Source organism: Geotrypetes seraphini, chromosome 8 (genome assembly GCF_902459505.1).
Source record: "Geotrypetes seraphini chromosome 8, aGeoSer1.1, whole genome shotgun sequence".
In the NCBI taxonomy this organism is placed as follows: Eukaryota; Metazoa; Chordata; class Amphibia; order Gymnophiona; family Dermophiidae; genus Geotrypetes; species Geotrypetes seraphini.
In genome coordinates this window covers 58,028,890-58,053,813 of record NC_047091.1, presented here as the reverse complement: position 1 = coordinate 58,053,813, position 24,924 = coordinate 58,028,890, and the positions used below count along the sequence as shown (strand labels likewise).

Genomic DNA, 24,924 nt, shown 5'->3' with positions numbered 1-24,924 from the left:
AGGCGTCCCGATAGGTGAAGGACCGGTCGCGTTCTGAGAGGCGGTTAGCGGCCACCGCAAGAGAGGCCTCAAGAAACGCAGAACTCACGCAAGTAAAAGTGGCGAGACAATCCAGGAGGTTCGGATCCTCAGCCACACTCTGCGCCAAGCGAGATAACGCATGGCAGGAGCAATAGAGCCGGAGCAGGGAGAGAGTCTCCTCCAGGCAACCAAACTCCATACTACAAGATTCCATCACGGCGGCCCAGAATGAACCGAAGAGAAAGCGGGGAACCCTTTCGAACAGGAGCCGGAGACGCCGAGGCACAGAGCCACAGACGACGTCGAGACACTAAGCCCCCGTCGATAACGGGGCGCAAACCCGCAGTCGACGCCGAGGCCCAAAGCCTCAGCCGCTGCCGAGATATAAAGCCCCCAGCGACGTTGCGGCACCAAGCCACAGTCGACATGGAGACACAAGGCCACCGCCAACCAAAGGGCAAAGCCCCAAGCGACGTCAAGTCACAAAGCTCCAGTCGACGGCGAGACACGAAGCCCCGGCAACGACGAGGCACAGATCTCCAGCCGACAATGAGGCCCCCAGCCTCAGTCGACGTCGAGGCACAAGCCTCAGGCGCCGTCGAAGCACAAGCGTCAAGTGACGCGGAGCACACGGCCGCAGCCGATGGCGAAGGTACAAAGCATCCGTCGACGTCGAGACACCCAGCCTCAGTCGACATCGAGACACCAAGCCCCAGTCGACATCGAGGCAGAAAGTCGAAGCACAAAGCCTTAGACGACGTCAAGGCACCAAGCCGCCTCCTACGTCGAGGCACAGGGCCTCAGGCGGCGGTGAGGCACCAAGCCACAGTCGACGTCGAGGCACCAAGCCGCAGTCGACGTCGAGGCACCAAGCCCCAGTCGACGTCGAGGCACAAAGCCTCAAACGACGTCGATGCACAAAGCCTCAAATGACGTCGAGGCACAAAGCCGGAGTCGACGTCGAGGCACAAAACCCCAGTCGAGGTACAAAGCCTCAGTCGAGGTACGAAGCCCCAGTCGACATCGAGGCACGAAGCCCCAGTCGACGTAGAGGCACCAAGCCTCAGTCGACGAGGCACAAAGCCTCAGTCGACGTCGAGGCACGAAGCCTCAGTCGACGGCGAGGCACGAAGCCCCAGTCGACGGCGAGGCACGAAGCCCCAGTCGACGGCGAGGCACGAAGCCCCAGTCGACGGCGAGGCACGAAGCCCCAGTCGACATCGAGGCACGAAGCCCCAGTCGACGTAGAGGCACCAAGCCTCAGTCGACGTAGAGGCACCAAGCCTCAGTCGACGTAGAGGCACCAAGCCTCAGTCGACGAGGCACGAAGCCTCAGTCGACGTCGAGGCACGAAGCCTCAGTCGACGGCGAGGCACGAAGCCCCAGTCGACGGCGAGGCACGAAGCCCCAGTCGACGGCGAGGCACGAAGCCCCAGTCGACGGCGAGGCACGAAGCCCCAGTCGACGGCGAGGCACGAAGCCCCAGTCGACGGCGAGGCACGAAGCCCCAGTCGACGGCGAGGCACGAAGCCCCAGTCGACGGCGAGGCACGAAGCCCCAGTCGACGGCGAGGCACGAAGCCCCAGTCGACGGCGAGGCACGAAGCCCCAGTCGACGTCGAGGCACGAAGCCCCAGTCGACGTCGAGGCACGAAGCCTCAGTCGACGTCGAGGCACGAAGCCTTAGTCGACGTCGAGGCACGAAGCCTCAGTCGACGTCGAGGCATGAAGCCTCAGTCGACGTCGAGGCACGAAGCTCCAGTCGACGTCGAGGCACATCGAGGTTCAGAAGTCGGCACCGTACCAATGAAACTGGTAATAAAGGTGCAGCAGTGCGCTCCATAAAGGGCAACCTCGAGATGAGTATTCCCATGAAAGGATGCACGCTTCGAAGGTCTCGTAGAGGCGGGCACGACTGCACTCGATGCCTGGAATGCCTGAGACTCAGCCGGTGGCATTACCGAGGTAACGCAGCTAGAAGAACAGAAAGAAAGAAAGAAGACTTACCGGGGATCGAAGCTACTCAGTCCGATTCCAACGAAGGAAAAATGGTCCTGGCCATCCTGCTCACACGAGGTGAGCCCAGAGAGAGGCCAGGGAAGAAGAAAATACAGCTGCAGCCAAATGAGGCCTAGCCGCATGGCTGAGGCCCAAGAAAGGCCTGCCGGTGGAACCAGCAGAAACACAATAAAAAGTCCTTTTTTTTTTTTTTGAAACAAAGAAATACACGATCAATCAACAAACGCACAGCGACTCCCTAACAAAATAAAGAAGCCGCGGTGCTAGAAAGGCACTTATAAGAACGCAGAGAAGAGAGACAGGGCTTTCTGGCTCCGCGGAAAACTAAGAACTGAAGACCATGAGGAGGGGATGCGCCCTCTAGTGGATCAGGAAGGCACACACATGCGTGGTGCAGCACTAGCAAACTTGAAATCTTCAATCAAGTTTGCTTGAAAAGCTGTCCGCATCGGGGCTCCGTGGATGACGTCACCCACATGTGAGAATATGCTGCCTGCTTGTCCTGGGATAAGCACTATTTAAAACCCATCAAAAGCTTCAACATGGATGGGAAAATAGTGTCAGCAAAATTAAACTCAATGTTTTGGAGCACAGCCAGGAAAGAATATGGAAAAAAATCTCAAGGATAGAGGCCCTGTGACGGCATGAATGCCCCCCCCCCCCCCCCCACCCACCACAGAAGAGCAGAAGCCCGATGTGGGAGAAAAAAGAAAATACTTTTTTTTTTTTTTTTTTTTTTAGTTAAAGAGAAATATGAGTAAAATAAAATAGAGAGCAAAGAAAGGCCTAAAAAGTAAAGATAAAACGGGTTGAAGGCACGATAACTAGACAAAATCTAGAACACAACTTCTTCGCTCTGTGGAGAACGAAGAACAGAGGTACCGCAAGCCTATCTCGAGCAGGAAGGCACTTGTGCATGCGTGGTGTGGCCAGTCTCAAAGTATCTTAAAACTTTAAAGTGACAGTTCACTTTCAATGCTGTCCATGCCATGCGCAGCCACTCCCCCACTCCCGCCCTCTCTCTTGGCCTACTCTCTGGGAGCAGGCGAGTGAAGCCCGGTACTTCCGGGTAGCTAAGGGGCGGAGCACGGCGCGTGTCCAGGTGGAGAAGCCGGTGCTGGAGCCGCTCGCACACATTAGCGCTGGTTAACGCGCCTGAAAGCGCCAGGGAGGAGCCACCCCCAAGACAAAGATGCCAGCAGAAATGGAAGTTGGAGTTTGAGCCAGTTATGTATGTGAGGTGATTGCTTAAATCTGAGATTTGAAGACATGAGACATCTGGAGAACCTAACAGAACTTTTTCTCTTTGCCAATCAGCTCTCCTCCATGGATGGTACCCAGGTTCTCTCTAACATAACTATACTGGAGGTGACCAAAAACCACCTTAAAGCCATACCACTCAGATTGCCAAGCAAGCTTTCAGAAGGTGCTGATGGACAGGGGGGGAAAAAAGGAAGGGAGGCCTACTCCTGGACAGGGGGAGCAGGAAGAGGTGCTGATGGACAGGGGAGAGGTAAAACAAAGGGAGAAGTGCTGCTGCTGGATAAGGGGAGCAGTGAAGGGGTGGTGGTGGACACAGGGGAGGTAAAAGGAAGGGAGAATGGACAGGGGGAGCATGCAAGGGGTGGTGGTGGACAGTCAAAAGAAAGACAGAAATACAGAAAGCGGCTAAGGAGACAGAGAGAGAAAGAAATAAAGACAGACACACACATATATTCTAGCACCCATTAATGTAACGGGCTATTCAGTGAGGGTCTGGGCAGGGAGAGCGACAGAAAGAAAAAAAGATAGAAAGAAAGAAATAAAGATAGACAGCGGGAGGGAGAAAGAAAGATAGAAAGAAATAAAGAAAGATAGACAGGGTAGGGAGAGAGACAGAAAGAAAAAAGATAGACGGGGCAGGGAGAGAGACAGAAAGAAAAAAGATAGACGGGGCAGGGAGAGAGACAGAAAGAAAAAAGATAGACGGGGCAGGGAGAGAGACAGAAAGAAAAAAGATAGACGGGGCAGGGAGAGAGACAGAAAGAAAGAGACAGGGGGGCAGGAGAAAGACAGACAGACATCTATTCTAGCACCCGTTAATGTAACGGCCTTAAACACATGTGAAAATATGCTACCTGCTTGTCCTGGGATAATAACAGTTTTCAGAGGACCCACCCCCCAATAGACTATAATCGCCTGCACTCACTGTTCTATGCTGGTACTATGCCTGCTTCAGCTCACACTACAGCTGCGTTATGAAGAAGACTCCTGCCTCAGAAGTATGTAGAAGGGTCCAAATGCTGCAATCTTCAGGCTGCCAGTCAGACTGAAGCTAGACTGAGAACTCAGACCCCCCAAAGTGCATTATCAGGGGAAGGGAAACACAGCCAGCACCCACTAAAGCCTACCAGAAAACTACAGGGCCAAATAGCCTGCACACAAGATCAAAACGATCAGGAGTGAGCCATTCTACAAGGGTAATGGACACCGAGTTCTACATTGTCAATACAGGCTGGCTAACAGGTTCCCTGTAAAAGGGTTGTTGCCCTGTTAGCTACAGACTTCTGCTCAGACAGTCCGTATCTTCTCCCAGGCAGAGCTGACCCAGGACTGCTGAGGACCTCTTAAGCACCAAAAAGCCTCCAAATCCAGATAAAATCCCAAAATATGTCATCTTCTACACAACTTGCAGTTAAAGAGGAACATAGTCCACTAGTCAAGACTGATGTGCCTTTCGCACCAGAAATGCATATCCTTACCTAGCTGAGTGCTACAGGTATCTAAGGACCAACCAATACGGACAACATGTGGGTCAGGCTCGCTTTCAGGAAGATGCTTCACAGCAATTTCTTCATTAATCTGGAGGGAAGACAGAAAAAAAGGTTTTGTTATAATCCAGTATATCCATAGCAGTGGGTCTCAACTTAGTTCTTGGGGCATACCAAGCCAGTTATGATTTCAGGGTATCCACAATGCGTATGCATGAGGGAGATTTGTAAGTGTTCACACTAAAATTCAATTGATAGGTACCATGTACAGAGCAATTTTTGCCACAGTATTACCTCCTCTCCACTTTTTTCTAGCTCATCAGCACCAGTGCATGAACTTTCTTGCACAACTACCTGAGTAATGTTCCCCTATTTTAAGAGACCACCCCCTCACTTTTCAAGGTTGCAATAGATTAGTTTCTTGCCTAAATGATAATATCTTTTCCAGTAGACAGGGATGGTATGCTGAACCAAGAGTCTTGATCCCGCTCCTGCGAGTCAGTTGCAGGAGATACTGATCACTGTTCTCAGCACCTCCTCCTTGTTTTCTGTTGCCCCCAGTCAGTTTCAAAGCTGGTAACAGCTCTACAGGACAGAATAGGAGAAGGAAAATGGGAGAAGACTTCCCCAGCAAGCCTTTGAAACACATAGCTCACAACATGCCGTAAATAGGCAAGGAACTAATAAACTTTATTAACAGTAAGCCACAAGCAACTGTGGAGCCTAGGGGGGAACCCCTAGGGATCTATATACATTCATTCCAATTTACCAAGTTTAAGTTCAAGTTCAATTTATTTAATATATCACAAATATAAAACCAAGGTTAAAATCTGAATATAAATTGGGGAGGGGAAAAATAATACATAAAACAAACTTCGTTATACTTAAAGGAAAAAATAATAAGGTAAGATTACAATAAAATTTGCATAGGGAAATTAGGGAAAGGGAAAAGAGACTCCCCCTCATAATATATTTATCCTACTTAAAAAAAAAAAAGATTAAAAAGAAATTTAAAGCATTAAAACAAAATAACAAACTAGGAGCAAAATGTTTGAGAAAAATAGAATGCCTTCAATTGAGCTTTGAATGTGAAGAACGAATTTTCTTCATGAAAATAAATGGGAAGAGAGGAGTTCCAAAGATTGGGTGCCATAACTAAAAATGAAGAGTTTGTGTACTTCAAGAAATAACTGCCTAAAAGAAGGAACCCTCAATAAATGTCAATTTGATGAACGAAGAGATCTCCATGCACTATAATGAACTTAAAACCTGTGCAAAAAAGAAGGGAGTCCAGAGGATATAACTAAAATAGAGATTATATTTACATGGGATTCGATAAGCTATTGGAAAAATGTGTTCCACTTTAAGAAGTCACATGGTCGAATTTTGAAAATCCATAAAATAATCTACCCGCAACTGACAAAGTTTAGAGAAGCAGCCTTCAGGCAGTTGATGATCTAGGCAGGTGCATCAATAATGATGGGCCTCCCGTTCAGCATACCATCCCTATCTACTGGAAAACATAGTTACTTACCATAACAGTTGTTATCCAGGGACAGCAGGCAGCTATTCTCACAAGTGGGCGACATGATCCAACGGAGCCCCGATGTGGACGTCTCACAAGCAGTCTTGCTTGAAGAAACTCGAAGTTTCGAGTCGCCCGCACCACGTATGTGCGAGTGCCTTCCCGCCCAGCGCAGGGCGTGTCTCCTCAGTTCAGATAGCTAGCAGAGAAGCCAACCCAGGGGAGGTGGGTGGGATGTGAGAATAGCTGCCTGCTGTCCCTGGATAACAACTGTTATGGTAAGTAACTGTACTTTATCCCATGACAAGCAGGCAGATATTCTCACAAGTTGGTGACCTCCAAGCTAACCAAAGTAGGATGGTGGGAGTGTTGGCAACTTAGGAGAATAAATTTTGCAATACTGTTTGGCCAAACTGTCCATCCCGTCTGGAGAAAGTATCCAGACAATAATGAGAAGTGAAGGTATGAACCGAGGACCAAGTGGCAGCTTTACAAATCTCCTCAATCGATCTCGATCTGAGGAAAGCTACAGAAACTGCCATTGCTCTGACCTTATGGGCTGTGACTTTATTGTGAAGGGGCAATTCAGCCTGGGCATAGCAGAAAGAGATGCAAGCCGCCATCCAGTTGGAGATGGTACGCTTAGAAATAGGATGGCCAAACTTATTTGGATCGAAGGAAACAAAAAGTTGAGGAGCAGTTCTGTGTGGTTTGGTGCGTTCCAAATAGAAAGCCAAAGCACGTTTACAATCCAGAGTATGAAGAGCTGATTCTCCAGGATGAGAATGAGGCTTTGGAAAGAACACTGGAAGGACAATGGATTGGTTGAGATGAAATTCCGAGACAACTTTAGGAAGGAAATTCGGAAGAGTGTGAAGAACCACCTTGTCATGATGGAACACTGTAAAAGGTGGATCTGTAACCAAGGCTTGGAGCTCACTGACCCGTCGAGCAGAAGTGAGGCCAATAAGAAACACCACTTTCCAAATGAGATACTTCAGATGAGCCTTTGTCAATTGGTTCAAATGGAGGGTTCATAAGCTGAGAAAAAACAATATTGAGGTCCCAAACCACAGGAGGCGGTTTGAGAGGAGGATTGACATGGAAAAGTCCTTTCATGAATCTGGAAACCACAGGATGAGCAGAGAGAGGTTTCCCTTGAAGATCCTGATGGAAAGCAGCAATTGCACTAAGATGGACTCGAATTGAAGTAGACTTGAGGCCAGAATGAGAAAGGTGTAAAAGATAGTCCAAAACTGAAGACAAGGAGGAATGTTGAGGCTCCTGATGACGAGAAAAACACCAAGTAGAAAATCCAGTCCATTTTTGGTGGTAGCATTGTCTAGAAGCAGGCATCCGTGGAGCTTCCAAAACATCCCTCACAGCTTGAGAAAACTAGAGAGGAGCTATGTTGAGAGGAACCAAGCTGTCAGGTGGAGAGACTGCAGGTTGGGATGAAGCAGAGATCCCTGATGCTGTGTAAGCAGAGAGGGAAAAACTGGCAGAAGATACGGCTCCCTGCTGCTGAGTTGAAGTAGAAGGGAGTACCAGGGTTGTCTGGGCCACCGAGGAGCAACCAGAATCATGGTGGCATGGTCGGTCTTCAGCTTGACCAGCATCTTTTGAATGAGAGGAAATGGAGGAAACGCATATAGAAAGAGATTCGTCCAGTCCAGAAGAAAAGCATCTGCCTCGAGGCGATGAGGAGTGTAGATCCTGGAGAAGAACTGAGGCAGCTTGAAGTTGTGGGGGGGTTGCAAAGAGGTCTATCTGAGGCGTTCCCCACTGAGAGAAGATGTGATGAAGGGGCGTGGAATGAAGAGTCCATTCGTGAGGCTGCAGAAGACGACTCAAGTTGTCTGCTAAGGCATTGTCCGCCCCCTGAATGTAGACAGCTTTGAGGAAGGTGTTGTGGCGAATCGCCCAATCCCAAACCTTCAGAGCTTCTTGACAGAGGGAGGCCAATCCCGTGCCTCCCTGTTTGTTGACATAATACATGGCGACTTGGTTGTCCGTGCGAATGAGGACTACACGGTCATGAAGAAGATGCTGAAAAGCATTGAGAGCACTGAAAATCACCCTGACTTCCATAAGATTGATGTGGCAATGACGATCCGCACTGGTCCAATAACCTTGAGTACGGAGACCATCTAGATGAGCCGCACAAGCGTAAGTCGAAGAATCGGTCGTGAGAACCTTCTGATGGGGGGCGTGTGAAAAAGTAAGCCTCTGGATAGATTGGAAGAGAGCATCCACCAGCAAAGAGACTGTATCAGAGCAGGAGTGACCTGGATGTGATGAGTCAGAGGATCAGAAACCTGCGTCCATTGAGATGCCAGGGTCCACTGAGGAATTCTGAGGTGAAGTCTGGCAAAAGGAGTCACATGTACTGTGGAAGCCATGTGACCCAGAAGAACTATGTGTCTCACTGAGATGGACGGGCGAGAGGAGACTGAACAACAAAGATGGAGAAGAGCTTCCAGACGTTGTTGAGGAAGGAACGCTCTGAGTTGGACTGTATCCAGAACAGCTCCGATGAAGGGAAGAGCCTGAGAAGGTTGGAGATGGGACTTTGGAAAGTTGATTTCGAATCCCAGACTCTGCAGGAACCAGATAGTTCGCCGGGTCGATAGGACGACTCCCTGAGACGTGGAATCCTTGATGAGCCAGTCGTCCAGGTAGGGAAACACCTGAAGACCATGGTTCCTGAGCGCTGCGGCCACCACTACCAGGCACTTGATGAAGACTCTGGCGACGAGGCCAAGCCAAAAGGGAGCACTTTGTACTGATAATGTAGATTTCCCACCTGAAATCTGAGGTATTGGCGGGAGGCCGGATGGATAGGAATGCGAGTGTAGGCCTCCTTGAGATCCAGAGAGCATAACCAGTTGTTCTGCTCGAGGAGGGGATAAAGAGATGCCAGGGTCAACATGCGAAATTTTTCTCTGACTAGGAATTTGTTGAGCACCCTGAGATCCAAAATAGGTCACAGATCGCCCATCTTTTTCGGAACAAGGAAGTACCGGGAGTAAAATCCCTTGTTCTGCTGAGCCAAAGGAACTGGCTCGATAGCTCGAAGCTGAAGCAAAGTTTGAGCTTCCTGAAGAAGAAGGGCGGTCTGGGCAGAGGAGGAAGGATACTCTCTTGGAGGATGTTCTGGAGGAACTTGTTGGAAATTAAGAGAGTATCCCTCCCTGACGATGGAAAGGACCCAGAGGTCGGTGGTAATAGTCGTCCATCGGTGGTAAAAATGATGGAGACGACCTCCGATAGGGGGAAAAACGGGAAAGGGCAGAATGACTGAGGTTATGCTTTCTAGGAGACAGTCAAAAAGGCTGAAGAGCCTTGGGTACAGCAGGCGTCTGAGGCTTCTGCTGCTTCTGAGGATGCTGCCTCTTGACAGGCTGACGAATGGTAGGAGCCTGTTTTGGTGGAAAACGCCATTGGTAAATCAGAGGCGGGCGTGAAGGACGAGGAGCTGGCTTCGGCTTAGGACGGGACTGAAAAGACTTCTCGTGGTCCGAAAGCTTTTTGGTTGCTGCCTCTATTGACTCATCAAAGAGGTCAGTGCCAGCCGGTCCTGTAGATTCAGGTCCATATCGATGGTGCGGAGCCACGCCAGGCTTCGCATGGCCACCGAGCAAGCAGTAGCCCAAGCCGACAGCTCAAAGGCATCATATGAGGACTGAAGCAGTTGCAGTCGAAGTTGGGACAATGATGCCAGGACTTCCTGGTACTCAAAGTGTGCCCTCTAATCCAAGTAGGGCATGAACTTGGGAAGGATGGACAGAAAAAACTCAAAATAGGTAATGAAATGAAAATTGTAGTTGAGGACTCTGGAGGTCAAAATAGAGTTCTGGTAAATGCGACGACCAAATCTGTCCATCGTTTTGCCCTCCCTGCCCGGAGGAACAGTGGCATATACTTGAGAAGGGTGAGAACGCTTCAACGAAGATTCCACCAGAAGGGATTGATGGGACAATTGAGCACTGTCGAAACCCTTGTGATGGACAGTTCGGTATCTGGAATCCAATTTCCCCGGAACAGCTGGAATGGAATAGGAAGTTTCCAGATAGCGGACAAAGGTTTGATCCAACAGCTTATGCAGAGGAAGCTTGAGGGATTCAGCAGGAGGTTGAGGGAGATGCAAGGTCTCAAGATACTCCTTGGAAAATTTGGACCCAGTATCCAGTTGAATGTCCAAATCAGCTGCCATCTGACGTAGAAAAGAAGAAAAAGACAGCTGATCTGCCAAAGCCTGGCCTCGAGAGGGACTCGAGGACGTCGAGGCAGCTTGATCCAATGAAGATGGGGATCTAGACGGGGAAAAAGACCCCACCATGTCCTCGAGCTCCGAAAGTGTAAGGGTTCAAGTAGACGGTGGAGAATACTGAAGAAAAGGCTGCTTCCGATGAGGCGAAGCATGCCTGAATGAGTGCTTCGAAGAATGTGTCGATCGATGATGCGAGCTGTGCCTCGAAGCGGGCCTCGACAATCGAGGCGAGTGGGTCTTCGCTGAAGCCCCCAGAGAATGGATGGGGCTGGAGGCTGTGGATCGAAGCAGAAGAGATTGGTTGGAAGAACCACGAGGCACTCGTAAAGACTCAGCTCCTTGCATCGAGTGTATAGGTTCCAATGGAGGAACTCGCAAAGACTCTACTCCTTGCATCGAGTGTATAGGTTCCAATGGAGGCATGGGCAAAGACTCTGCTCCTTGCGATGCATGCATCGATGCCAGACCAGACACTCGCAGAGACTCTGCTCCCTGTAGAGAGTGTGCATACAACTGATGCACAGGAGGCAGCTCGACCTCGTGAGAGACCTCCGCATGCCCAGGCTGGATTTGAGAGAGAAGCTTCGGCCCCATTGTGGTAAAGAGCTGAATGAATTGCTTCTCCAGTAAGGTCTGGAACAAAGCTGGCAAGGATGGATCCACATCTCCAACGGGACCACCTGCGCGGGCTTCGTGCTCCCTTGAGGCAGTGTGAGAGCAGGGATCATGCTGCTTGGATATTCAAGTTAAGTTCACTTTATTGCACTGATATTTATAAAAAGAAAAAATCTACCAGAAACTTATATTTAAATTAACAGAACTGTCACAATGGATATTATTTTAATCATCTTTCTACTTTAGAGGTTGGTGCAGTGATAGACTCTAAGAAAGACTCTATAGGGGCTTGTCCCCTGCTTTGAGAATTTCCGTTCCATCCTTGGAATCTGAGCACCTTCTCGGTTCAAAAGCATTCAAATAGTTTCTTGTCACCCTTTTTTTGTATGTTAGGTTCATGAGGGTGGCATTTTGCAAGGGCTCAAACGAAGGTCACGAAAGCCCTTCCATGTTCAGATTCTAGAAAGGGAAGGGCAGGCAAACCAGAGGCCTTAACCTCAGAGCACCCTTGAAGAATCTGACAACATCCAGGTGCAGAGAGAAAACATCTGGCACCCTGGGACCTGAAACAGGAAACTCCAGCTACTCAAACTTTCAGTGAGGAAACCACCAGCCCCTTATCCAGACCTTTTTGAAGAAAGAATAGAATGGCTGATAACTGAAGCCATGGCAGGATTCAGATGCTCTTTACGGCATCAATGTTGGAAGGTATCCCATTGTCTTGGCATATGCCGCGAATGTGGCAGTCTTCTTGGCTTACTACACATACCACCAGATCCAAGGAGACCGGCTCAAAGCTGAATGCTCAAGAGCCATGCCATGAGAACAAAGCACTCGGGATCTTGCAGGACGATCAAACCTTGAGAGAGAGGAGCTCCAGAATTGGCCGAGTCTCAGAGGGCGGGTGATCTGAAGACGCACCAGATCTGCGTATCATGGGTACTGGGGTTTGTCCAGTACAACATATCCCTGATGCCTGGCCACTCGTCTCAGGACTCTTCTCACCATGGGCCAGAGAGGAAACACATACAGGAGTCCGTCCACTGGCCAAGGATGAACCAGTGAATCAATCCTAGAATCGGAATGCATTCTTGTTCCTCGCTATCGCCATGTGGTCAAACAGAAGGCTGCCCCAATAGTTGGTCCAGAGTCTGACTGCTGAAAGTCTGCCTGTACATTTTGCATGCTGGCAACATGGGCTGCAGACAAGGCCAGAAGATGAGCTTCTGCCCACCAGAAGAGGGCCTGCACCTCCTTCTGAAGCCCAGCACTCCTGGTGTCTCATTGATTGTTGACATACACCACCTACTGTGGGATTGTCTGAGAACACAGTGGCCGCCTTGTTCAACAACCAAGGCTGAAACCATTCTAGCGCCAACAGATGGCTCGGAGGTCCAGCCTGTTGATAGACAACAGCGTTGTGAGGGAAACCACCGTTCCTGAACTGGACATCTTTTGCAGTGGGCCCCCCAAGCCCAAAAGGCTAGCCTCTGTTGTCTGCGTGGTCCAAGAGTCTATCTGAAGAAGAATCCCCAAGGTCAATGTCTGAGGATGCAGCCACTGTCATCCAGGGCAGCCAAACTTGCAAAGGATCCTTCTGCGGAGACCAATGAGAGAAAGGAGTGTTGCAGGGAGTGCATAGAAACATAGAAAATGACGGCAGAAAAGGGCTATAGCCCACCAAGTCTGCCCATTTCAAGTATCCGCCCCCCCTGAATTCACTCCCTTAGCGATCCCAAGTGAGTATCCCATTTTCTCTTAAAATCTGTCACGCTGCTGGCCTCAATCACCTGCAGTGGGAGTTTGTTCCAATGATCCACCACTCTTTCGGTGAAGAAGTACTTTCTGGAGTCGCTATGAAACTTCCCTCCCCTGATTTTCAGCGGATGCCCTCTGGTGGTCGAGGATCCCATGAGACAGAAGATATCATCTTCCGACTCGATATATCCCTTGATGTACTTAAACGTTTCAATCATGTCTCCCCTCTCTCTTCGTTCCTCCAGTGAGTACAGCCGCAATTTTTTCAGTCTTTCTTCATATGTGAGATCCTTGAGCCCCAAGACCATCCTGGTGGCCATTCGCTGAACCGACTCGATCCTCAGCATGTCCTTCCGGTAGTGTGGTCTCCAGAATTGAACGCAATACTCCAAATGAGGAGTCCACATAACATATAACATAACAAATCTATTTATAACATTTATAACATAACAAATCTATTTATATACCTCAAAAGCCTTCCAGTTCGAGGTGGTTTACAGGAAAAGTGTCTGAGGAGTAGCAAACTACAACAATGGAGAAAGGACAGAAAATTGTATAGATTGCACAGAGGGAGGAATGTTCATAGTCAGAGCAATAACGTGGAATAGAGAGTCAGTGGGTCAGGATTCTTTACAAGGAAATTTAAGGTGGGTTATCCTGTTTGAGGAAGGGGAGCATTTTTAGGAGCTTTCTGAAGAGCATGTAAGAGGTTGATGTTCTGACCAGTTGGCTCCATTGTCTTTAGAGGCTGCTTGGTAGGATAAGAGTTGATGAATCTCTTATGGGTACATCCTTTAATTGAGAGAAAGGAGAAGAATGATTGAAGTCAAGTAGATCGTGCGGGTCTGGCAAATGTGAATTGATTGGCGAGGTAGTTGGGCAGTAGACCATACAGTGCTTTGCAGAAGAGACATCTGAATTTAAAAAGTACTCGGCTCTCAATTTTTAGCCAAGGAAGTTTTTGGTAGAAAGGTGTGATGTGACTGAATTTTTTTCAGGTTGAATATGAGCCTCACTGCACTGTTTTGGATGACAGTTTCTGGAAGTATATGCGTAGTCCTGCAAGGTAGATGTTGCAGTAATCTAGGGTGTTTAGGACTAGTGATTGGACTAGGAGTTTGAAAGGTGCCTGATCAAAGTATTTTCTGATGGATCTGAGTTTCCAGAGTATGTTGAATCCTTTGCGTATGACATGGTTGACTTAGGCATACATGGACAGTTGTCTGTCTAGATGCATGCCCAGGATTCTGATTGTGGAAGAGATGGGAAAGTTGGTTCCCCTTAGGGTCATGGAGTTTATTGAAAAGTTAGTGACTGTGGCTAAGAAGAATTTGATTTTCTAGATGTTCAGTTTTAATTTGAAGAGGGTCATTCAATTTCAATTTTCTATTGTAGCCTAATAGATGTTGGCATTGTCATCTTGAAGCTGGGACATTAGATCATCTTTTATTCTATTGTCCATTCGTTTTATCATTTTGGAAATCAATTTGGCCTCAAATTAATAGGATGTTAGAAAATCCGGTAGCCTTGACATATGATACTATTTTATTTGGAACATTGAGAGCAAGGAGTCAAATCTCGTCAAATAACAACAAACTTTTATTTATTTTGACTGGAGTAGCAGTACAGCAAATAACATACAATTGGAAAAAGTATGACAGGTTAAATTACAACTTTTGGTGGAATTCTGTATGTCATATATACAAAATGGAACGTACAATAGCAACGCAAAAAGGATATTTTGGTAAATTTCAGAAGATCTGGGGACCATTAACAGATTTTTGTAATGAATGATTAACTTTTCCCAAGATAAGATATTTGATTAGAAGGGAAATGGGTGGGTTTTATTTTTGTTATTTCATAATATATGATTATATCAATAGTTTCAATGTAATGGAACTTGTATGTAATATTGTGATGGGAGGGATGGGAGGGGAGGATTTTCTATTTAATAAGAATAATTTAAATATTAGGTTTATTACATAATATTTAAAATATTATAGAATATTAATTTGTAATGAATTGTTATACTTAATGTATTATATGAGAATTAATCAAGTGTGTATTTTTAAGTTCATATGAGTTTATCTGCTACACTTGTAACATGCAAAAATGAATAAAGAATTTAAAACAAGGATGGTGTCTATTCTATGTATTTCTGTGGGCATCAGGCATGTGACAGGAAGGACAATTGTAATGTCGTTAGCATAGTTGTAAAGGGAGACATTTAGACTACTGAGTTGTTCTCCTAGGGAAGCAAGGTAGACGTTGAATAGCAAGGACAATAATGGGGAACCCTGTGGGATGCCAGAGTCGCTGGTCCATGCCGTAAATAATGTGTCCCCAATCTTGACTTGGAAGCTGAGAGATTTCAGGAAGCCTTTGAACCAGTTAAGTACATAGGACTTAGGCATCAAGTCAGGACAGTAGCAGGTCATGATCCATAAGGTCGAAAGCGCTGCTGAGGACCAGTTGGAGGATGAGCGTATTTAGACCTTTGCTTAGATTATATAGATTACATTACATTACATTAGTGACTTATATTCCGCCTGTACCTTGCAGTTCTAAGCGGATTACAGTATAAGATAGCTGGACATTTCCAGGAAGTTACAATTTAGGGGATGCTTACAGTTCTAATCGGGTTATAATATAAGATAGCTGGGCTTTTCCAGGAAGTTACAATTTGGGGGACGCTTACACAGTAGATGCAGGGAATTACAATTTAGGGGACGCTTACATAGTAGATGCAGGGGGATTATAGTTTAGGGAAGGTTTAATAGAAGAGGCAGAGGGGAAAGGTTCGGGAAGGGAGGAGAATTGAGGAATACTAGTAGGGAAGAAGAGTTTAGGGTTGGTTACTTGTTAGGGTCGGTAGGGAGGTTGTATAGTTTTTTTGAATAGTAGGGTTTTGATTTCTTTTCGGAATGATTTAAAGTCACTTGTAGTTGACAACAAGTTGGAGATATAGGGGTCCAGTTTCGCTGCCTGCGTCGCTAGGAGGCCGTCATACATCTTTCGCTGAGTTCCCTTGAGCGGTGGATAGGAGAATAGGTTCTGGGTTCTTCTTATTCTGGATGTGCAGTTGAAATTTAGACGGTTGTTGAGGTAAGTGGGTGCAGATCCGTTTATTGCTTTGTATAGTAGACAATAAAATTTGAATTGGATTTGAGCTCGTATTGGTAGCCAGTGTGAGTCAAGGTAGGCATTAGTGATATGGTCGAATTTTCAAAGTGAATAGATCAGCCTGAGGCCTGTGTTTTGAATGGTCTGCAGTTGGTTTATCAAGTTTGTGGGGCATAGAAGGTAGAGGATATTGCAATAGTCCACTAGTCCAAGGACAAGGGATTGGACTATGATCCTGTAGTGGTCTTTTTCGAAGAATTTTCTTATTTTTCGAAAGTTGCGCATGGTGAAAAATGCTTTTTGAGTGGTTTTGTTGATTTGTATCTGCATTGTGCAGCATCTATCTATCGACACTCCAAGGATTTTGAGAGAGGGCTGTATGGGGTATTTGGTGATGTTTATTGCTAATTCTGTTATGGATGGGGTTTTGTCTTTTTCGAGTAGTAGGAATTTTGTTTTGTCCAAGTTCAGTTTCAGTTTGTGTTTTAGCATCCATTCTTCCACTACTTCCAGTGTTGTTTTTAGCTTGCCTAAAGAGGTGGAGTCTTGGGTGTCGAAGGGGAGGAGTATAGTTATATCATCTGCGTAGCTGAAAGATGTTGCATTTAGGGTATCTAGAGTGAAGCCAAGGGAGGATATGAAGAGGATGAAGAGCATAGGCGATAGTGGTGATCCTTGTGGGACTCCACAGGGGTTAGACCAGGGTTCCGATTTGTGGTCGTTTGACTTGACTCTGTAGGTTCTTGATTTTAAGAATCCTTGGAACCAGTTGTATACTGCTCCTGAGATCCCTATGGCGTCTAGTATCTGGAGTAGTATGGTGTGGTCTACCAGTTCGAATGCCGCTGAGAGATCGAGTTGAATTAGCAACATTCTTCCTCCTTTACTAAGGTGCTGTCTGGCTGTGTCTAGTAGCGTTGCTAATAATGTCTCTGTACTATAGCTGGATCTGAATCTTGATTGAGAGGAGTGAAGTATGTTATGGTCTTCTAGGTAGTTGGTGAGGTATTGTGCTACTAGTCCTTCTATTAATTTAGCGTATAGTGGGATTGAGGCGATGGGTCTGTAGTTAGAGGGGGTATCTATTGGGCCTTTGAGATCTTTCAGTAGAGGGGTGATTATAATCTCACCTAGTTCAAGTGGGAATTGACCTTCCGTGAGTGTGAATTGAATCCATTGCATGAGGTTGGCTCTGAATTTAGGGGTAGCGTTTGTTAGGAGGTATGAGGGACAATTGTTTAGGTCACATGATGCTTTGCTGTATTTTTTGTATAGACCACATGTGTCAAACACAAGGCCCGCGGGCCAAATCCGGCCCGCCAGGCCTTGCAATGTGGCCCGCACTGCGCTGTCATCACTGCACGCCGCTGCGTTCCATCACAATGACGCGCGGTGACATAGGAGGCTTGTGATCTCGCCGGCCGTACTTGCTATCTATCTCCCCCCATCGACCGCCCCCCCCAAGAACCTCCGACCGCCCCCCCAGCCGACCCGCGACCCCCCTGGCCGACCCCCACCCCCCTTCCCCGTACCTTTCTGTAGTTGGCCGGACAGACGGGAGCCAAACCCGCCTGTCCGGCAGGCAGCCAACGACGGAATGAGGCCGGATTGGCCCATCCGTCTCAAAGCTCCGCCTACTGGTGGGGCCTAAGGCGCCTGGGCCAATCAGAATAGACCCGGGAGCCTTAGGTCCCACCAGTAGGTGGAGCTTTGAGACGGATGGGCCAATCCGGCCTCATTCCGTCGTTGGCTGCCTGCCGGACAGGCGGGTTTGGCTCCGGTCTGTCCGGCCAACTACAGAAAGGTACGGGGAAGGGGGGTGGGGGTGTCGTGGGGGGTCGGCCAGGGGGGTCGGAGGTTCTTGGGGGGGGCGGTCGATGGGGGGAGGGGGGTTTGCGTCGAGGGCAGGAGGGCCTGGGATCCCTCCTGCCTGTAATGTAGTGCGGGGTGGGGGTCGCCGTGGTCAGGAGGGTTTGGGCTCCCTCCTGGCCCGAACAACTAGCAAAGGGGGGGGGGGGGGTCGCCAGGGCCAGGAGGACTTGGGCTCCCTCCTGGCCCGATATTGTCGGGGAGTTGGGGAATCGGCGGGGCAAGAGGGCTTGGGCTCCTTTTTGCCCCGATCGTGTCGGGGAGGCAAGAGGGCTTGAGCTCCCTCTTGCCCCGATCGTGTTGGGAGTCGGCGGTCCTTCGGGGTGGGGGTGCAGGTGCGTGCGAGCGGTCCTGCTTGGGGTGAATCGGACGTCAGGGGGGGGGGGGAACTATGTAAAAAAAATACACAGCAGAAGCTGCCAGTTCCTGGCATAAAGTGTAGGCATAAAAATCCCAACAGAATCTGCTATCTGTACCCAGCCAGGCATTTATTGACTGACTTTTTCATTCTAACGCAGATTTCCAATAAACTACATCTTTTACTGCCAATATTGATCCCAAAATGTCCAGGAAAAGAAAAGTTGACGGTGAAGGCAGACAATTTAATGACAAATGGGAAAATGAATACATGTTTGTGCTTAGTGAGGGCAAACCAGTGTGTATATTGTGTTATGAGACAGTGTCGGTGATGAAAGAGTACAATATACGTCGTCATTTTGACACCAAACATAATGTTAAGTATGGCAAATATACTTTGGAAGAAAAGCATAAAATTGTTAAAGAACTAAAAGGCAAACTACAATCACAGCAGCAAATGTTTACAAAGGCTACAGCGAAAAATGATGCTGCAGTGAAAGCAAGCTTTATAGTGGCTGAAGAAATTGCCCGTACTTCAAGGTGTTTTTCAGAGGGTGCCTTTTTGAAGCAATGCATGCTAAAAGTGTGTGAGAAAGTATGCCCAGACCAGATACAGAGTTTTCAAACTGTCAGTTTGTCAAGAAACACCATTGCAGACAGAGTTCAAGAACTCTCAGGAAATCTATCATCACAGCTGGCCGAACAGGCATGCAGTTATCTCGCTTTTTCACTTGCTATCGATGAAAGCACAGACAACACTGATACAGCGCAGCTGTCCATCTTTATACGTGCTACGAAGACCGACCTCTCTGTCACTGAGGAACTTTTGGATGTAGCTGCCATGCATGGGACGACGACTGGTAGAGATATATTTGAGGCTGTGGAGAAATCTATAAATAATTTTAAATTACCCTGGGAAAAGTTGGTGGGGCTAACTACCGATGGCGCACCTTCAATGTGCGGAGAAAAGAAAGGCTTGGTTGGACTAATGAAGGAAAGAATGCAAAAAAGTCACTGCCACACACCCTTGATTACTTATCATTGCATTATCCACAAAGAGGCTATGTGTGGAAAAGTTCTGGACATGAATGACATAATGACCACAGTCATTAAAACTATTAACTTTATAAGGGCACGTGGCCTGAATCATCGCCAGTTCCAGCAGTTTTTACAGGAGGTGGGTGCAGAGCATGGAGACGTGCCATACCACACAGAAGTAAGATGGCTGAGCAAGAGCGCAGTCCTCAAAAGATTTTTTGAGCTCAGAGAACAAATTGCTCTTTTCATGGAAAGTAAAGGAAAGCCCTTGCCTGAACTGTTGGATCCCGCCTGGCTATGTGATTTTGCTATGATGTGTGACATATGCGAGCATCTCGCCCAACTGAATCTGAAGCTGCAGAGACGCAAACAAGTCATCACGAAGATGTCTGACATGATCACAGCATTCCAGCGTAAACTTCAACTATGGAAGTCCCAACTGGAACAGGACAATCTTGCCCACTTTCCCGTTTGTCTGAGTATCTCAACCACTATTTCTGGTACTTTTCCTTGCAGTCGGCTGGCTACCAAAGTTAGCCGTTTACTAAGTGAATTTGAGCGGCGCTTCTCTGACTTTAGAACACAGCACTCAGGCTTTGACATCTTTGCCAATCCTTTTACAGTTGATGTCAACAATGTGCCCCATCACCTTCAGATGGAGATAATCGAGCTTCAGTCTGACAGTGGCCTGAAAAGCACAGTTACTTACCGTAACAGGTGTTATCCAGGGACAGCAGGCAGATATTCTTGACTGATGGGTGACGGCACCGACGGAGCCCCGGTACGGACACTTTTAGAGTGATTGCACTCTAAGAACTTGGAAAGTTCTAGAGGCCGCACCGCGCGTGCGCGAGTGCCTTCCCGCCCGACACAGGCGCGCGGTCCCCAGTTATGATAAGCCAGCTAAGAAGCCAACCCGGGGAGGTGGGTGGGATGCAAGAATATCTGCCTGCTGTCCCTGGATAACACCTGTTACGGTAAGTAACTGTGCTTTATCCCAGGACAAGCAGGCAGCATATTCTTGACTGATGGGTGACCTCCAAGCTAACAAAAAGAGGGATGGTGGGAAGGTTGGCCATTAAGAAAACAAATTTTGTAAAACAGATTGGCCGAAGTGTCCATCCCGTCTGGAGAATGCATCCAGACAATAGTGAGATGTAAAAGTATGAACTGAGGACCAAGTGGCAGCCTTGCAGATTTCCTCAATAGGAGTGGAACGGAGGAAAGCTACAGATGCTGCCATAGCTCGGACTCTATGGGCCGTGACAGAACCTTCCAGTGTCAGTCCGGTCTGAGCATAACAGAATGAAATGCACGCTGCAAGCCAATTAGACAACGTACGTTTAGAAACAGGATGTCCTAATTTATTCGGATCAAAGGACAGAAAGAGTTGGGGAGATGATCTGTGGGGCTTAGTACGTTCTAAATAGTAAGCCAGAGCCCGCTTACAGTCCAAAGTATGTAGAGCCTGTTCTCCAGAATGAGAGTGAGGCCTCGGAAAGAAGACAGGCAGAACAATGGATTGATTGAGATGAAATTCCGATACAATCTTAGGGAGAAACTTTGGATGTGTACGCAGAACCACCTTGTCATGATGAAAGACTGTGAAAGGTGGGTCAGAAACTAGTGCATGGAGCTCACTGACCCTCCTGGCAGAGGTGAGAGCAATAAGGAAAAGAACCTTCCAAGTAAGGAATTTGAAAGAGGCATTAGCCAAAGGTTCAAATGGAGGCTTCATTAAAGCGGATAGAACCACATTAAGATCCCAGATCACAGGAGGTGCTTTAATAGGAGGTTTTAAATTAAAAAGACCTCGCATGAATCTGGTGAACAGGGGATGAGCTGAAAGGAGTTTTCCATGGACTGGCTCATGAAAAGCCGCAATAGGACTGAGATGAACTCTGACGGAGGTAGATTTGAGTCCAGAGTTAGACAGAGAAAGCAGGTAATCCAACAAGGTCTCCACTGCAAGAGACGTGGGATTATGATGATGAAGAAGACACCAAGAAGAAAATTTTGTCCACTTCTGATGGTAACACTGAAGAGTGGTCGGTTTCCTGGAAGCATCCAGGACAGAACGAACGGGCTGAGACAGTAGAGAATCATGAGAAGTCAGCCCGAGAGATACCAAGCTGTCAGGTGCAGAGACTGGAGGTTGGGATGAAGAAGGGTCTCCTGATGCTGCGTAAGCAGAGAAGGAAATATTGGAAGCAGAAAAGGATCCTTGGAACTGAGTTGAAGTAGAAGGGAGAACCAATGCTGCCTGGGCCATCTTGGAGCGATTAGGATCATGGTGGCTCTGTCCCTCTTGAGCTTGAACAAGGTGCGTAACATGAGTGGCAGCGGAGGGAAAGCATACAGGAACAGATTGGACCAATCCAGGAGGAACGCATCCGCTGCCAGACGGTGAGGAGTGTAGAGTCTGGAGCAGAAGCGGGGCAGTTGGTGATTGTGAGGAGCTGCAAAGAGGTCCACTTGAGGAGTGCCCCACTGGTCGAAGATGGACTGCAAGGTCGATGGATCGAGAGTCCATTCGTGTGGTTGTAAAACTCTGCTGAGTTTGTCCGCTAACGAGTTCTGCTCCCCCTGGATGTAGATCGCTTTCAGGAACAAGTGGTGATCTGTGGCCCAAGTCCAGATTCTCTGGGCTTCCTGGCATAATAGGCGAGAGCCTGTCCCACCTTGTTTGTTGATGTAATACATTGCAACTTGATTGTCTGTGCACAGTAGAAGGACCTGAGGAAAGAGAAGATGCTGAAATGCTTTGAGGGCATAAAACATTGCCCTGAGTTCCAGGAAATTGATGTGATGCTTCATTTCCTGAGGTGTCCAAAACCCTTGAGTTTGAAACTCGTCCAAATGTGCTCCCCAGGCATAAGGGGATGCATCGGTGGTGATGACAAGCTGATGCTGAGGTAGATGAAATAGAAGACCTCTGGATGCCAATCAAGTGGAGCAAGCTTCCTCCAAAGCAAGGCAAATCATAGGTTGCATACGCAGGAGTTTCGTCAGCCGTAAGCCTGAAGTCATTATGCCATTGTATAGATCCATGGTGAGACCACACCTGGAGTACTGTGTGCAATTTTGGAGGCCGCATTACCGAAAAGATGTGCTGAGACTAGAGTCGGTGCAGAGAATGGCAACCCGGATGATCGCTGGGCTCAAGGATCTCCCTTACGAGGAAAGGCTGGATAAGTTACAGCTCTACTCACTCGAGGAACGCAGAGAGAGGGGAGACATGATAGAGACGTTCAAGTATCTCACGGGTCGCATCGAAGTGGAAGAAGATATCTTCCTTCTCATGGGTCCCACGGCAACCAGGGGGCACCCGTGGAAAATCAGGGGAGGGAAACTGCACAGTGACACCAGGAAATTCTTTTTCACTGAGAGAGTGGTTGACCGCTGGAATAATCTTCCACTTCAGGTCACTGAGGCCAGCAGCGTGCCTGATTTTAAGGCCAAATGGGATAGATACGTGGGATCTATTCACTGAGTTAGGTGGGGAAGGGTCATTGCGGTGGGCAGACTTGATGGGCCGTGGCCCTTATCTGCCGTCTATTTCTATGTTTCTATGTTTCTATGATTTGAGGATATCAACCACCATTGCAGAGATCGACGAAGTGATGATGTCACAGATATGAGTTGTGAGCAAGGATCTGTCGCCTGGGACCACTGGTTGGCTAAGGTCCATTGGGGAGTGCGCAGGTGGAGACGCGCAAGGGGAGTGACGTGAACCGTGGAGGCCATGTGACCCAAAAGAATCATCATCTGTTTGGCAGAGATGGAACTTTGAGACAGTATCTGCTGACAGAGAAATTGGAGAGTCTGAAGACGATTGGATGGAAGGAATGATCTCATCAGGATTGTGTCCAGTATTGCTCCAATGAACTGGAGTCTTTGAGTGGGGATGAGGTGAGATTTTGGAAGATTGATCTCGAATCCCAGGATTTGAAGAAAAAAGATGGTTTGATTCGTGGCCAGAAGAACTGACTGAGATGAGACAGCTTTGATCAACCAGTCGTCTAGGTAAGGAAAGACCTGAAGGTGGTGAGAGCGAAGAAAAGCTGCAACCACAATGAGGCACTTGGTGAACACCCTTGGAGAGGAGGCAAGACCGAAGGGTAGTACCTTGTATTGGTAATGACGATGATTGATCATGAAACGAAGATATTGCCTGGAGGTCAGATTGACCGGAATGTGAGTGTAAGCTTCTTTGAGATCGAGGGAGCATAGCCAGTCGTTTTGATTGAGAAGAGGGTAAAGAGTGGCTAAAGAAAGCATTTTGAATTTTTCTTTGACCAAACATTTGTTGAGATCTCGAAGATCTAGAATGGGTCTTAGATCTCCTGTTTTTTTGGGGACTAGAAAATAACGGGAGTAGAACCCCTGCCCCTGCTGATCTGGAGGAACCTCCTCTATGGCATTTAAAAGAAGAAGAGATTGAACTTCTTGAACAAGGAGAGCAGATTGAGGAGAGTTCAAAGCAGACTCTTTTGGTGGACTTAGAGCCGGCAGAGTTTGAAAGTTGAGAGAATAGCCGTGGTGGATGATGTTGAGGACCCATTGGTCCGAGGTGATGATTTCCCATCGGCTGAGGAAAAGAGATAAACGACCACCTATGGGTTGAGGAAGGTGGGTGGAGATTTGAACTCTGGCTATGCTTTGGAGAACTAAGTCAAAAGGGTTGTGACTTTGGTTGTGGAGGTGGCTTCACAGGCTGCTGTTGCTGTTGAGGCCTAGGAGGTTGACGTTGTTGTTGGCGTTGACGTCTAGGTGGTTGGGAAGGTGTCTGCAATGGTCTAGCTGCATAGCGGCGCTGATAAGCCGACTGCTGTCTGAAAGGCCGTGTAGTAGGGGGCTTCTTTTTATTTTTGAGCAGAGTATCCCAACGTGTTTCATGAGCCGAGAGCTTTTGAGTGGTCGAGTCCATGGATTCCCCAAAAAGCTCATCCCCCAGGCATGGTGCATTGGCTAACCGATCTTGATGGTTAACATCAAGTTCGGATACCCGAAGCCAGGCAAGTCTACGCATGGCTACAGACATAGCTGTTGCTCTTGAGGTTAGCTCAAAGGTATCATAGATGGACCTAACCATAAATTTTCGCAGTTGAAACAGCGAAGAAGAGCATTGATGAAAAGCCTGTTGTTTTCGTTGGGGGAGGTACTTTTCAAAAGAGGCCATGGTGGTAAGGAGGTGTTTCAGATAAAATGAAAAATGGAATGCGTAGTTGCCAGATCTATTGGCCAACATTGCATTTTGATAAAGCCTCTTACCAAATTTGTCCATGGCCTTACCCTCTCTGCCAGGAGGTACAGAAGCATATACACTAGCTCCTGAAGATTTTTTTTAAGGTAGATTCCACTAACAACGATTCGTGAGGAAGCTGGGGTTTGTCGAATCCAGGAATAGGAATCACCTTGTACAAAGAATTGAGCTTACGGGGAGCTCCAGGAATTGTTAAAGGAGTCTCCAAATTCTTGTAGAATGTCTCTCGTAATATATCATGCAGAGGCAGTTTCAAGAATTCCTTAGGAGGCTGGTCAAAATCAAATGCATCTAAAAAAGCTTTAGATTTT

The 24,924-nt window shown here is 47.7% G+C and overlaps 1 protein-coding gene across 2 annotated transcripts in view; it reads right to left on the bottom strand.

The window, feature by feature from the left end:
- Positions 1 to 24,924, bottom strand: part of HNRNPUL1 (heterogeneous nuclear ribonucleoprotein U like 1) — a 329,125-nt gene that overhangs the window by 200,727 nt on the left and 103,474 nt on the right. For both annotated transcript variants that reach the window (XM_033955122.1, XM_033955123.1), the window contains exon 6: positions 4,781 to 4,880. In XM_033955122.1, coding sequence (XP_033811013.1) covers positions 4,781 to 4,880 — 100 coding nt within the window. The remainder of the gene's footprint in view (positions 1 to 4,780; positions 4,881 to 24,924) is intronic.